Below are 13220 nucleotides of genomic sequence, written 5' to 3'. Positions count from 1 at the left end.
GCTTTGCGCTTCTGTTCACACGAAGATGGGTGGTAGCGTCGGATGGATAGAAGTAATTCTACAAAAATGGATGCCAGCTCCACGTTTGCTTTTGTTGAATTTCACAAAAGGGGAAACCGAAGTGAAATAGGTGTAGTTACTGAACTTTGGAGAAATATTTGTTCACCACACGAGAACGTGTGGAAGTTTGAAAACTAAGAAACGAGATTACAGAAAGCTTTACCGTTACTTCTTTTTGAAACTGTTACAGGTAATTTCCTGTTACAAAAGAGCAGAGGCCCACTTATTCTTTCTGTATTTTCTCCCCTGTTTGTTATAGATGCAGCGCTATGACTTTCATTTCAAGGGTATAAATACATATTCTTTTCTGTAATCATAACTCCCCCAGCTGATTAGCTTTATTTCTAGTTTAAAGAGAGCCAATGTTCATCACTAATTCTTTGCCATGGTTTTGCTGACCTTGAATGGCTCATTTTGCCTTATTTCTTGATTGGCTGAGTTGTACATGCCTGAGAATGTTTGGTTGTGGTCTTTGTTACGAAACTCTTGCTTCGCCCTCTCTTTCCCTGGGAACTGTGCGGACATTACTCACTGCCTTTTGACAAGACGATCGCTGGTGCAGAAGTCTGAGTTTCAGTGGGCTTTTCCCCTCCTTCCTTCCTGGCTCACTTTTTCCTGCTTGGATGCTTGTCAGCTTGTTTTTGTGCCAGGACATATCTCGATGTTGATTGTCTGGTCTCATTTTTTTCTTAATACCGAAGAACTTTGAGTCTTCAGGTTCAAATCTCAGGTTTTCTTCTGTTCTGTCTTGGCGTATATATTCTTTTTACTAAGGGCATCAGATGAGTGTGTATTAGATCTCCTTTGTCCGTTTTTTTTTTTTTTTTTTAAAGATTTTATTTATTTGACAGAGAGAGAGAGAGATCACAAGTAGGCAGAGAGGCAGGCAGAGAGAGAGAGGGGAGGAAGCAGGCTCCCTGCGGAGCAGAGAGCCCAACGAGGGGCTCGATCCCAGGACCCTGGGATCATGACCTGAGCCGAAGGCAGAGACTTTAACCCACTGAGCCACCCAGGTGCCCCTCCTTTGTCCGTTTTGAGTGTTTATCACCATCTCTGGAATCATCTGTTCTTTTCCAGATTCTTTTGTAAGATGTCTCCAAACCTGTCCACAATATCCATGATTGTTTTTAGTCAAATGTATTCTGTTTTGGTTCCTTTATCTCTCTTCCTGGGTCTCATAATCACCTCTTTGAATTTTTTTTTTTCTTTAAAAGAGAAGTGAATATCTAGAATGGAAGGAGATAATTGCAATACGTTACAGATTTAAAAAGCTGGTAATATTACAAACATTAAAAAAAAATCCAGAAAAATAATGAAACATTTTTATTAACTGCCTGACACATTGCTTTTTTTTTTTTTTTTTTTTTTTTTAAAAGAGAGAATGTGTGTGCAGGGGTACACAGAGAGAGAAAATTTAAACAGGCTTAATGCTCAGTGCAGAACCCAGTGCGGGGCTTGATCTCATGACCCCGAAATGACCTGAGCCTAAACCAAGAGTCAGCTATTTAACCTACTGAGTCTCCCAGGCACCCCCTCCCTGGCACATTTCTGTAAATCTTTTTTTTTCCTGTAGTTGTTGGCCACATTCCCCTGGGTCATGTCTTCACACGAGAATGATTTTCTGTTCTTTTCTTATGGAGGGAGTAGAGTAGAGCAGTATTTTAGTGTTTCCCTAGCATAGTCAATTCAGATTTGCTTTTTACTATTGCCACTGTGGAAAAGTTTCTTCAGCTTTCTAACAGTTCTTTGTAGCATTGTATAAATTTGGGGATTATTCTCAAATTTGAGAAAAGTCTCTCAGGTGTCCGTCATGCCTGAGCTGGCAGGTTTGGGGGACCTCTGCAGACTGGCTTCTGACCTGTGCATTTCAGACCTTGTTTCTCTTTGACCCTCCTTTGACTTTGTCTTTCTGCCTTAAACTGTTTTTAGCTCAAGCTTATGATTTCTTCGAAACTGGATCCCTTTACCTGATTTCTACTTCTTTCTTTGGAAAATACTTTTAAAGTTTCTTTTTAAACTGCAGTTTTGCTTCTGTTCCTGTCTCTTTCCTTCTTGGTCGGCTTTACTGCAGTGGACTGGCGTTAGGGCTCTGGTGATAATAACTCATCTTTGAGTTGGACCACAGATGGCTGCAGAGTCGTGAGGTTGTGCTGGTCTGGTTAGTGCAAGGCCTCCCACCGGATCTCTTCGCCTCTTTTGCCGGGGCAGGATGAGGATCTGGAGGTGCTCTCCTTAGTGATTGCAGAGGTCTGGAATGGCTAACGATAAAATTCTGTGGGCTCTCTGATTTAGGACTTGATTACTTGCTGCCTGACTGCCTGCCTCTCTGTTAAATCTCACTCCCTGGTGATTGTTTGCTATCAGAATGGTTCTCTCTGGAAACATTTCCTGTGTCTTCTGGGCCTGAACACACTGCTGCTTCTTGTCTTCCTAAACTGAATGTTGTCCGCCCTGCCTCTTAGGGTGGTGACACCTACATTGAGAGAGAGCCAGTAGTATGCTGGGCTTGGGAGCAGGCTGGAGCGTCTCTTCTAGAGTCAGACCTCACAGCATCTGGCAGCCGTGCTGCCTACTTTGTGTGGGCTTGTGTCTGGCTGTTTCCTCCTTTCATCGAAGATGTAGGGTTTGGTTGCTGATATTTTTTATTTCTTGTTTTAAATTAGCTATCAGAGGAGATGGGGGATACCTTTATTTTGTCATCCTTACCCGGACAAGAAGTTAATTCTTTGCCTTGAGTTACTTTTGCTCAGTACTGAGTTTTCATTATTATGTAATCCTTTCCCCCAGAGTTCACTTTCTAATTGTCTTCAAGGTAGAAATTACCGATAGGCATTTTCTGAGTCTTGTGTGTGTAAGTAAATATAGAGATACAGTTGGGAAACTACACTATAGTGTTTAGACTTAACCTTTTATATCACGGAAAGATGACTCAGTTGCTTAGGAATTAGAGCAATTTTTTCTCTTTGTAATTGGGAATCTTAGCTCTTAATCACTTTGCATTTAGCTCCAAATGTTACTGTGGATAATTTCCATGAAACGCCATGCCTTCTCTGGAAAGAGCAAAGAGTGTATACATTAACGGTGGAGTATTAATAGAGCTGTCAAGTTTGAAATGCTATATCTCAGAGAGTACTTTGTGTGCAGCCTAAACTCTGAAAACAGTCTCAGAGCCCAAGAACAGATGGCGTGAGCCATTGCGTGATCTCCATGAGAGACACCTACTAGCGAGCAAGTTCACTGGGCTCAGAGAGTCGGGGTTTGTCTTCCAGACCAGGCCCTGCCTTGACCTGTGACTCAGGACAAGCTCTCAACCTTTCTTATTTCAGTTTCTTTCTTTGTACCAACGAGTGTCTCTTGCCCGCCTCATGGGCTGCGTACGTATTTAGTGAGATATAGTTTGTGAAAACTTAGAACCTGCAGGCAGAAGTGCTCAGTGAGTGGTTTCTCTTTTTCTCTTCACCTTCCTTTCTCTGTATTTATTTGCCTCTTTCAAATAGATACTATTTATCCAGTCCAACTGAAGAAGTTATGGGAGTAAAACTTAAATAGTAGAGGTAAAAATCTGTTAGAAAGCCGATAGAATATGACCTTTCAAAATGTGCTGTGGTGCGATCATACATGAAAGAATAAAAGAGTTTTAAAATAAAATGTATTTTATAGCAAATGTATACAAACAGTGAATTGTAAGAATAAATATGTTTGGCTTTTACCTTCTAGACCCATAAAATGATCATATTTTTATAGCGAGGGTTGGTCCATTTATACTCATTGTTACAAGCCTTTTCCCATGAGCTCCTCGTAGCTCTGTGTACACATTTTCTATCTGTACCATTTTTTGAGATTTATAGTATAATGTGTGGAGTTGGAATTGAAACAATAACAAAATTTTTGCAGTGAAATCCTGGTTGGCAGCAAGTAGAACCTGCAGAGGTAGAGTAATAATGTAGGATGGATTTCTGATTTCATAAGGTGGTTTCAGAGACTGCGTGGTGTGGACCAGCTACAGAATGATTGATTCTCTTTTGGCCTACTAGATCTGTAATTCCAAGTCATGAGGCAGAACCCCTTCTAGTCCTCATCTGTTCTTCAGTTTTTTAAACACCAATGGCCAGATAATGCCTAGAAAGCTGAGAGCAGGAAATCCTTGGGCTCCTGACCCTGGGGCTGTCACACCAGGGCAGTAGTGGAAAGTGCGTCAGGACACCTCCTGTGCCAGCCCCCCCCCCCCGTTTCAGACTCAGGACTCAGAGTCCATGGAGAGGTGGCCTCACCTGTGGAAGGGGGAGATTAAGTTTATATCATGAATATTCAACTCTTTAGTTTCTTTTTATTGCTCTTCCACTTTGATTTATTCATCATTCAAATATTTTGTGTTAATAAGTTGATAACCTTTGAATAGCCTTCTAGGGGTAGTAGTAGACCATGCTTTTGGGTTTTGTTTTCTCTTTCCTCTGTTCACGTTTTATTTGTCATGTATATATCTGTAGTTTGTGGTCTTTGTAATATATTATTATGTATTTTGTTTTTTGCTTTTACTTCATTATGTTAACTTGGATCCTTTATTTACCTTCTCATCCTCTTTTCTGCCCCTTTTCATTGCTTTCATTTTCTTTATTTCCCCTTTCAGTGCTTTGGGTAGCTGGGGCACTGTTGCAGTTGTTTTAGGTTATCTGGCTCAGGTTAAACGTTATTTTGCCTCCAAATAGAAGATGACCTTGGCCCAGTGTTGAATTTGATCATTCCTATTCTCCACCTTCATGGTCCAGTGGAAGGTGCTTTATTTTTTTTATTTTTTAAAGATTTTATTTATTTGACATACAGAGATCACAAGTAGGCAGAGAGGCAGGCAGAGAGAGAGAGGAAGGGAAGCAGGCTCCCTGTTGAGCAGAGAACCCAATGCGGGGCTCGATCCCAGGACCCTGGGATCATGACCTGAGCCGTAAGCAGAGGCTTTAACCCACTGAGCCACCCAGGCGCCCCTGGAAGGTGCTTTATTTTGAGGCACAAAGATGTGAGAATTTTTCCCCAGCTGGTGTGCTAAAAAAGCTTTACTGTGGTGAGTCTTGTCCTTTCTTCCACTTTTTGCTTCGGCTGCCAGGAAATGTTGTGCTGAATTTATGGCTCACCTGAAATAATTTTGTCATATCTGTGTTTTAAAATTTTCTCCTTGGCTTTTATCTGCCTTTTCTTTGGTCCTGATCTGTAACATCTTTGTTTGATTTCCATTCATGTTGCTTATTGTTATATGATACTTAATTATAAATTGCCCCAGGTTGGTTGTAGAAGGAGGAGTGAGACACAGAGTAAATAAATCATGCTTGTTCTCTAATGACCTGCCCCTTTTCTTCTCATTATCCACTGTGTTCACATACTTATTTTAAAAAAAATACTAGATTTTCCATAGTATGCGCTCTGTGCAGTAATTTCTGTGTCTCTATTTTTAGCATGATCTTTCTTCTCAAAGGTTGCAGGGAGAGTAGCTGAGGAAAGGGGTGCGGTGCTGGGCCACGAGGTGGGCTACTGCATCCGCTTTGACGACTGCACCGACCCGCTGGCCACGAGAATCAAGGTGAAGTGCTCACACTGCTTTTTCTACTTCGAACCGGGAAGAAGATTCTCTGGGGGTGGAATTAAAAACATGCAGCATCACTGCTGACTGGGGCCCTGTGATACCAGGGCAGAAAGTGTATGAAATCACCTTGTCTTGAGGGAGTTTAGTCTGTGGGGAGGTGTGAAGCTCTCTCAGAGAGTCCCTGAACCATGGCCCAGATGGGACCTCAGAAAGAAGGTTGAGCCCTTGTTTCTACAGATGAAGAGCTTGAGGGCCCAGGAGGTTGAATGACTTGCCTGACGTATGTGTCCGTTGGGGACAGAACCAGGACTCGAGGCTGTCCTTTCTTGTATGTCAATCCGCATAGCTGTCAAAATATAGAAACCTGCCTCTAAAAGACTGAAAAACAGGGACAGGGTAGTATAAATTGATAAAGTATAGAATTGACAAATATTATTTTCACAAGTTAGAACTTTTTCATGTTCACGTGATAACGGATTTAACTTGCACATTCTTTGACCTAGTTGCTACTGTTGAACTAATTAGCGTCCGTAGTTATCAGTGTTCGTCGCTGAGTATCTGCCCTGTGGTGTGGGGCTGGAGTCCTGCTCATCACATGGCTCTGCAGAACAGTGCAATGGAAATTGCTTGATGAGAATCTCAGTTTCCTCTCAATTTCCACAGAGGAAATTTGAAAGTAATCAGATGAACCAGACAAGGTAGTGATTTGTAAAAATAGAGATCTTATTTTCTAAATTTTTGTACTTTGTTACCTTTGAGGTTCATTTTGCTGGGTAAAGAGAATATTCTTCTGTACCATCAAATATATTTGAAGTAGGTAATTTTGAGTGGGCTACAGAACCAAATGGTCATTTTTGACTCTTTCACAAGAAGTGTTTGTATTCCATTTGGTCATCGTTTTAGGTGCTCTGCTTGTAACTGGTGCCCTCAGTGGCATGTCCTCCTTCCCACTGCTGTATGTGTAGCAACTGGTACCGGGCCCAAGAAAAATGTGAAGGAAACGTATCCTGTAAAAACACTTAAGCTACAGTGGATGGGGCAGATGGTTACCCTTGTTCAAGTCCTGAGTTATTTTGGATGGCAGTAATAACTACTGCATATTTCTGAAGCATTTTGTAAATATTCATTAACCGTAAATACTAATAGCTAATACTCTTTTTTAAAAAGATTTATTTATTTTAGAGAAAGAAAGAGAGGGAGAGGATGACAGAAGGAGAGGGAGAGAGAGACTCTTAGGCAGGCTTCGTGCCCAGCGTGAGGCCTGACATGGGGCTCGATCCCATGACCCTGAGATCATGACCTGAGCAGAAATCAAGAGTTGGCTGCTTAACGGACTGTGCCACCCAGGTACCTCCCGATACTTTGGAACCCTGTGTGCCAGGTCCTGTGCTGAACACTTCCCCTGTACTGTCTCTCTAAAGTCCCGCAGTAACCCCCTGAGGCAGATACTTTATTATTATTTCCATTTTACAAATGAGGACTCAGGCTCAGAGAAAGTAGGTAACTTGCCCAGGCTTCACACAGCTAGTCAAAGCAGAATGAGGATCAGGGCTCCCAGCCCACTGACACCGCAGCCTCTGTTTTTAGCCACAGCCCTATCCAGCCTCTCTAAGGTAAAAGCAGTCGAAGCTGAGGTTTAGTAACTGTAAGAGCCGCAGGTCTGCGGTCTTTGGGACATTTTAAGAACAATGATCTCAGACTTGTGGCCTTCCTTTGTGCAGACAAGGTCTGTCTTCACTGCCTGTTTGTCCACAGTACCAGTAGCGCAGGCCCAGAGGAAATGGGGCTGAGCCAATGTTCAGATAGTAAATGCCAGGTTGAATTCTGCTGGAAGATTTGCAGGCTGCAGCTGAAGACCCCATGATTAAAGTCTTGTTTGTGTCCAGTTCCATTGCTTGATCGCTAAAGCGTTGGAGCATTTCCTCATGGTCCTTTGTGGGAATTGTCTTGTACACACACTGGCGAAGACATTGTATGCATTTGGTTACACTTGAACTTTTTTTCTTTTTTTACACTTGAACTTTTTGAAAAAATCATTAATGTACAGTGTAAATGAATTATTTCTAAAACTTTGTGTTTTTGTTTTTTAGTTCCTGACTGATGGAATGTTGGTCAGGGAAATGATGGTTGATCCATTGTTAACAAAATATAGGTAAATGTGCTTTTCCTATAACTTCCCCGAAGTTTCAAAAAGCACCCAAGTAGTTGTGTTAATAGCTGGGACTTAATGACTGCCTTCAGCTGCCTCAAAGCTTTTTTCTTTACCTGCGCTGTTGTGACCTTTGATGCTTTCTCAGAATTTACTAACAGTAAAAAATGGGCACATTAAAATCCCTGTCATTATTGAATAATCTGTCGACTTATCCTGCTCTTGGCCCTGTTATGTCCCAGGACTGATAGTGACTGCAGATCACAGCACAGAACTGGGCAGTGTTTTGTGTCATGTGATATGCAGAGTCCAGATAGTTAGTTACACTGTCTCCCTCTTTGTGTGTCTTTGTCCATTACTCATGGCATTAACTTTGTGCTACATAGGCTCTGTGGTATTCTGGGGAAGGGCATTAAATTTGAGTCCTGGGCACACACACAGGACACAGCTGTGATCACGTGTCTTTTTGCTGTTCTCTGCAGCTTGAGTCTTTGCGTGGTGGGGCCTTGTTCCGATTTTTTGTGTGCTCTGTGGAGTTTTGTGTCATATTATAATTTAAAATCAGATATTAGGTCCCATTGGAATCCACTATGGGTTATAAAGCTCTTTAAAGATAGCAATAAATATACTGTTTTCTTCACCAAGATATGTTGGTGTCACCATTTTTATTAGCTTAATAATTCCCTCCTTGTCAAGGGAGAGTTACTTAGCTCAACTTTTGATACAGGGTGATTGCACGGGGACTGGACACACAGAAGTCCCATTGATGATCTGGGTGGGATTATGTGGGTGGTTTGATTGATGCTCACCAAGGCCTTCCCTTTGCTTCTTAGTGCCATCATGCTGGATGAAGCCCACGAGAGGACCTTGTACACAGACATTGCCATTGGCTTGCTGAAAAAGGTGTGACTTTGACGCAAGACTTTTTTTTGTGTGTTTTTGTTTTGTTTTATTGCTTGATTAGGAAAGTCATTGTAGAAGTTTGGAAAATCCAATCAAATATGAAGGAAGAAATTAAAATGATCTGTAATTGTACCCATTCAGAGAAAATCACTGGTGGAATGTTGCTATGTTTCTTCTTTTTTTGTGTGTGTCTGTGTATGTATGTGCATCTGTTTTGGCATAAGAGGGATTGGACTGTATGCACTAATTTGTATCTTGCGTGTTTCTCTTAATATTACATCAAAATCATTTTTCTGTGTCATTAAATATTCCTTGAAGACACTGTATTTAATAATGTCTATACAATCATATGTCTCTACCATAAAGTATTTGACTCTTCCCTTATTCTTAGGCGTTTATATGGCTTCCAAATTTGAAGTATTTTATTTTATTTATTTATTTTTTAAAGATTTTATTTATTTATTTGATAGAGAGAGACAGACACAGAGAGAGCACAAACAGGAGGAGCAGCAGAGGGAGAGGAAGAAGCATGCTCTCTGCTGAGCAGGGAGCCTGGTGTGGGGCTTGATCCCAGGACCCTGAAATCCTGACCTGAGCCAGAGGCAGATGCTTAACAACTGTGCCATTCAGGCACCCCTGAAGTATTTTAAATAATGTGGCAATGAGCAACACCTTCATAATGAAATCTGTTGCCTTTTTTTTTTTTTTAAGTTTTTATTCAGACAGAGGGGTCTAAGGACCCCTCTATGCTCATTATCTGGGTTCAGCTGTTACAACTCATGGCCAGTCTTATTTCAGTCTTACCTCTCCTCCCTTCCTCTATTTTCTGATTGTTTTCTTTGGACATATTCCCAGTCACAGGACTCTAGAAAGAGAGGATAGACTGATTAAAAGCTTAGGCTCTGGGTCAGACTGCCTGGGTTCAGATTCTGACTGCTGAGTTTACTCATCTCTGAAATGGGGATCATAAGAGTTTCTACCTCTGTGCTAGTATACTTCCCTCTATGGCAGCCGCTAGCCGCCTGCGGTAGTCAGTTAATTAAAATAGAATAAATTAAAAGTACAGTTCCTCTGTCACATTGGCCAAATTTCAAGAGCTCTGTAACCACACATGGCTGGTGGCTAGTGCATCGGACAGGACCTCTCTGTCACTGGAGAGCGGTCTCTTGGACAGAGCTGCTCTAGGTCATCATTTTTTTGTGAGACTTAAATAAGATCGTGTAAAATTCTTTGGATGGTGCCTGGCACAGGGTCACAAATAGACTGAGGTCCCACCTTTGTACAGATTAGAGCAAGATGCCCACACTCAGAGGCTGTCCACAGCTTGGGGTAGGGAGGGTGTTCCCTAACCTCGTCAGCCAGGCATCTCTGTGCAGCGTATGTACCATGTGGCTGTGTGCATAGACCCAGGAATGGCCCATCACTTACTACGTGTTAGTTGCCATTCTTCTTGTTTTCATGATGTTATTCTTTGGCCAAAGATTTATACTTTTGATACTGATTAGGGATTATCCCACCTGCTTATTATTCTCTGGGGAGCAGTATAATAAGAGGCTTATTTCACTAAATCTTTGCCAGCCCCGAGTATTAGCCTTAAATCAGTCTTTGGCAGTGCAGTAGATGAAAAAGTAGTATCATGTTATTGTGTATTTTTCCTATCCTTTATATGATCGTTTCTTCTCTGCTTGTTGATCATTTCTTTCTTTGAATAGCCGTTAAGATCTTTTGTCCGTATTTCTGTCTCAGTGTTATCATTCATTGTTTGTTGCTTTTAATGTACTTCAACTGGGGATGCATAGATTCTGACTATCGAGAGATCCAGGTATTGGGAAGAAATGGTTTTACCTTTGGTAAATTCAAATTCAGTTCCTAAAGCTCCTTTAAACTTCCAATAAACATTTTTTTAAATCTTTTTATTTTGGAAAGTTTTACTATTTAAACAATTAGGAAGAGTAGTATAACGAACCACCTTTTTACCTATGACTTTAATAGTTACCAATTTGTAGTCAGTTTTATTTCATCTATAGGCTTGACTCCCCAGAAGTACACACTGATTTATGCCGAAGTAAATTGCAGGTACCAGAACATGTCATCTCTACATATCATGCTGTTTCATTGTTTCCTAATGCCTTCTTTTTTAGATTCAGAGAAAGCGAGGGGATCTTCGATTAATTGTAGCTTCAGCCACTCTGGATGCAGAGGTACGAATATTTCCCTCCTCACCCTGCTGTCCCCTGTAAGCACAGGGATTGTTGGACATGTCCTTGGGAAGTTACCTTTAGCGAGAACCTATCTTTGACAGAATGGCCTACCTTCCTTATGGGGCCATCTAATGTCCTAGATTCCAGGTAATCAGAAGATACTCCTTTTAAGTTTGTGGGTGGAAATTAGCCAGTAATTAACCGAGTTCATAATTACATACTTGTCTTGTTTCTCTACATACTCTGTTTCTCCCCACATAGGCAGTTTCCTTTTATTACTTTTTTCAGTATGAGGTTATATTTCTGAAGTTTATTTATGATTGTAGCATTGAGGTTTAGATGTTTTGTGTGCAGTTGAAGTTTTCCCTGTGCATATAATAATTTATGTTGTAATTTTTATGGCTTAGTTTATACTGTTTTTCTCTCTTACCTTTAATATTTTAATTCAAAACAACAATTCAACTCAAATAATATTGACCATTTATTATATAGAAAAATATGTATGGAAATATATAAATGTAAATATAAATACATAAATATATATACACATGCTCAGCATGGTGCTGGCTACAGGTGCTTCGTAACCCTCCTTGACTTCTTGGGAAGCAGACACAAAAAATAGATCAGTATGTCAAGGAGCTGAGACAGCCAGAGAGGGGCTGCTTAAGGCTAGCTGGCTGGAGAACATCCAGAAGCTTTCACAGAGGTGAGGCATCTAATTTGGTTTCAGAAGATGCATAGAAGTCTGCTGGATGGGCAGGTGTGGGGAAGGGCGCCCTAAACGTGCACAGAACCCCAGGGGCGTGAGACCATGTGTCCGAGGGGCTGGGAGGCAAGTGGATGTGGGGGTCTTACTTTGCCTGTAGGGCCTTGTGAGGGACAGTCTCTGCCCCCCAGTCACCTCTCTTGTCACCTCTCTGACTTCATTTCTGTCCAGTCTCTCCCATTCTCCTTACACTCCGGCCTCACTTTGCTGTTCCTCAGAAAAACCCAAGTACGTTTCTACTCTGGGGAGACCCTCTCTCTAGACCATTCTTAACCCACATGTTCTCACGGCTCTTTGCTCATTTTGGTTCAGTCTTGACCACGTATTACCCTCTCAGAGAGGCCTTTCCTGACCACCCTGATGGAAACAGCACCCTGCTGCTCTCCGTTGTCTTACTCTGCTAGTTTTTCTGTTTAACACTTGTTTCTACCTAGCATTACGTGCATAGCCAAGTGTTTGTTTGTTTTTTTTTTTAAGATTTGATTTATTTATTTGATACACAGAGATCACAAGTAGGCAGAGAGGCAGACAGAGAGCGAGAGGAGGAAGAAGGCTTCCCGCTGAGCAGAGAGCCCGATGTGGGGCTCGATCCCAGGACCCTGGGATCGTGACCTGAGCCGAAGTCAGAGGCTTTAACCCACTGAGCCACCCAGGCACCCCGCCAAGTGTTTGTTTATTGTGTGTCTTCTGTGGTGAAATATAAGCTCCGTGAAGATGGGGACTTCGAATGTCTTACTCTTTATTTTACCCTTTCACCTAAAACAGTGTCTGGCACAGAGTAGATGCTCTAGGTTCAGTGATTTTTGATAGAATGGGAAGCAATGGGGGATTAAAATGGAGACGCTGGTAGGCAGCAGGTGATGAAAGGCCTCACAGGCCAAGCAAAGGAGGAAGGATCTGCGCTACACCTGGTTGGGAGCCCTGGGATGGCGTGAGGTGTGGTAGTGACTTGATTATATTTGAGTTCTAGAAAGATCACTCTGGGTGTTGTATAGAAGAGGCAGGAGTAGCTGTGGAGATATCAGTCAGCGGGCCAGTTCTGTCATACAGCTGAGATCTGAAAAGGGCCTTGGCTCCCTTGTGGCTTCAGGGATGCAGAGCAAGTTGAAGAGAAGAAAAAAAAACACAGCATGGCTGAGAGAGGTGTCTGCGTGTGTAGCCTGGCTGGTTTCTCGGACCTTCTCACAGGCTGTAGGAGCGTGTTGTCTTCAGTCTGCGCATGATGACCTTTGGGTCAAAGCTCTTTGTTGCCCTCTTGAATTACTTCGCGCCCCCCCAAGCATGGCACCCACTGGAACGCCGGTTTGAAGGCCCATACCCAGTCTTACCTCCCGCCATCTCCTCCATGCCTATGTGGCCCAGAATGCCTTCCTGTGTTTTACTTTTTACCTTTGTCACCACCCCCCCCAGCAGTTTTTACTATGTTTAAAAATGACCATGTCCTATTCTTAGAATTGTTAACATCTGTTGCTTCCGATATCCTTTCATTGTCTTTTGGTGTGGCACAGAGATATAAAAAAAGAGCTTCTTTCCATTCTGCCTGCAACAGTTGGTCTAGATAGACCTTTT

General features: G+C 42.0%; 1 protein-coding gene across 2 annotated transcripts in view; it reads left to right on the top strand.

The window, feature by feature from the left end:
- Window positions 1–13220, top strand: part of LOC111141759 (DEAH-box helicase 35) — a 64419-nt gene that overhangs the window by 15302 nt on the left and 35897 nt on the right. For both annotated transcript variants that reach the window (XM_022494563.1, XM_022494562.1), the window contains 4 exons: window positions 5525–5629; window positions 7723–7784; window positions 8615–8684; window positions 10826–10885. In XM_022494563.1, coding sequence (XP_022350271.1) covers window positions 5525–5629; window positions 7723–7784; window positions 8615–8684; window positions 10826–10885 — 297 coding nt within the window. The remainder of the gene's footprint in view (window positions 1–5524; window positions 5630–7722; window positions 7785–8614; window positions 8685–10825; window positions 10886–13220) is intronic.

The sequence above is a fragment of the Enhydra lutris genome, unplaced genomic scaffold, assembly GCF_002288905.1.
Source record: "Enhydra lutris kenyoni isolate GAN:26980312 unplaced genomic scaffold, ASM228890v2 scaffoldscaffold6, whole genome shotgun sequence".
NCBI classification, from domain to species: Eukaryota; Metazoa; Chordata; class Mammalia; order Carnivora; family Mustelidae; genus Enhydra; species Enhydra lutris.
This window is presented reverse-complemented; position numbering and strand designations above follow the sequence as displayed.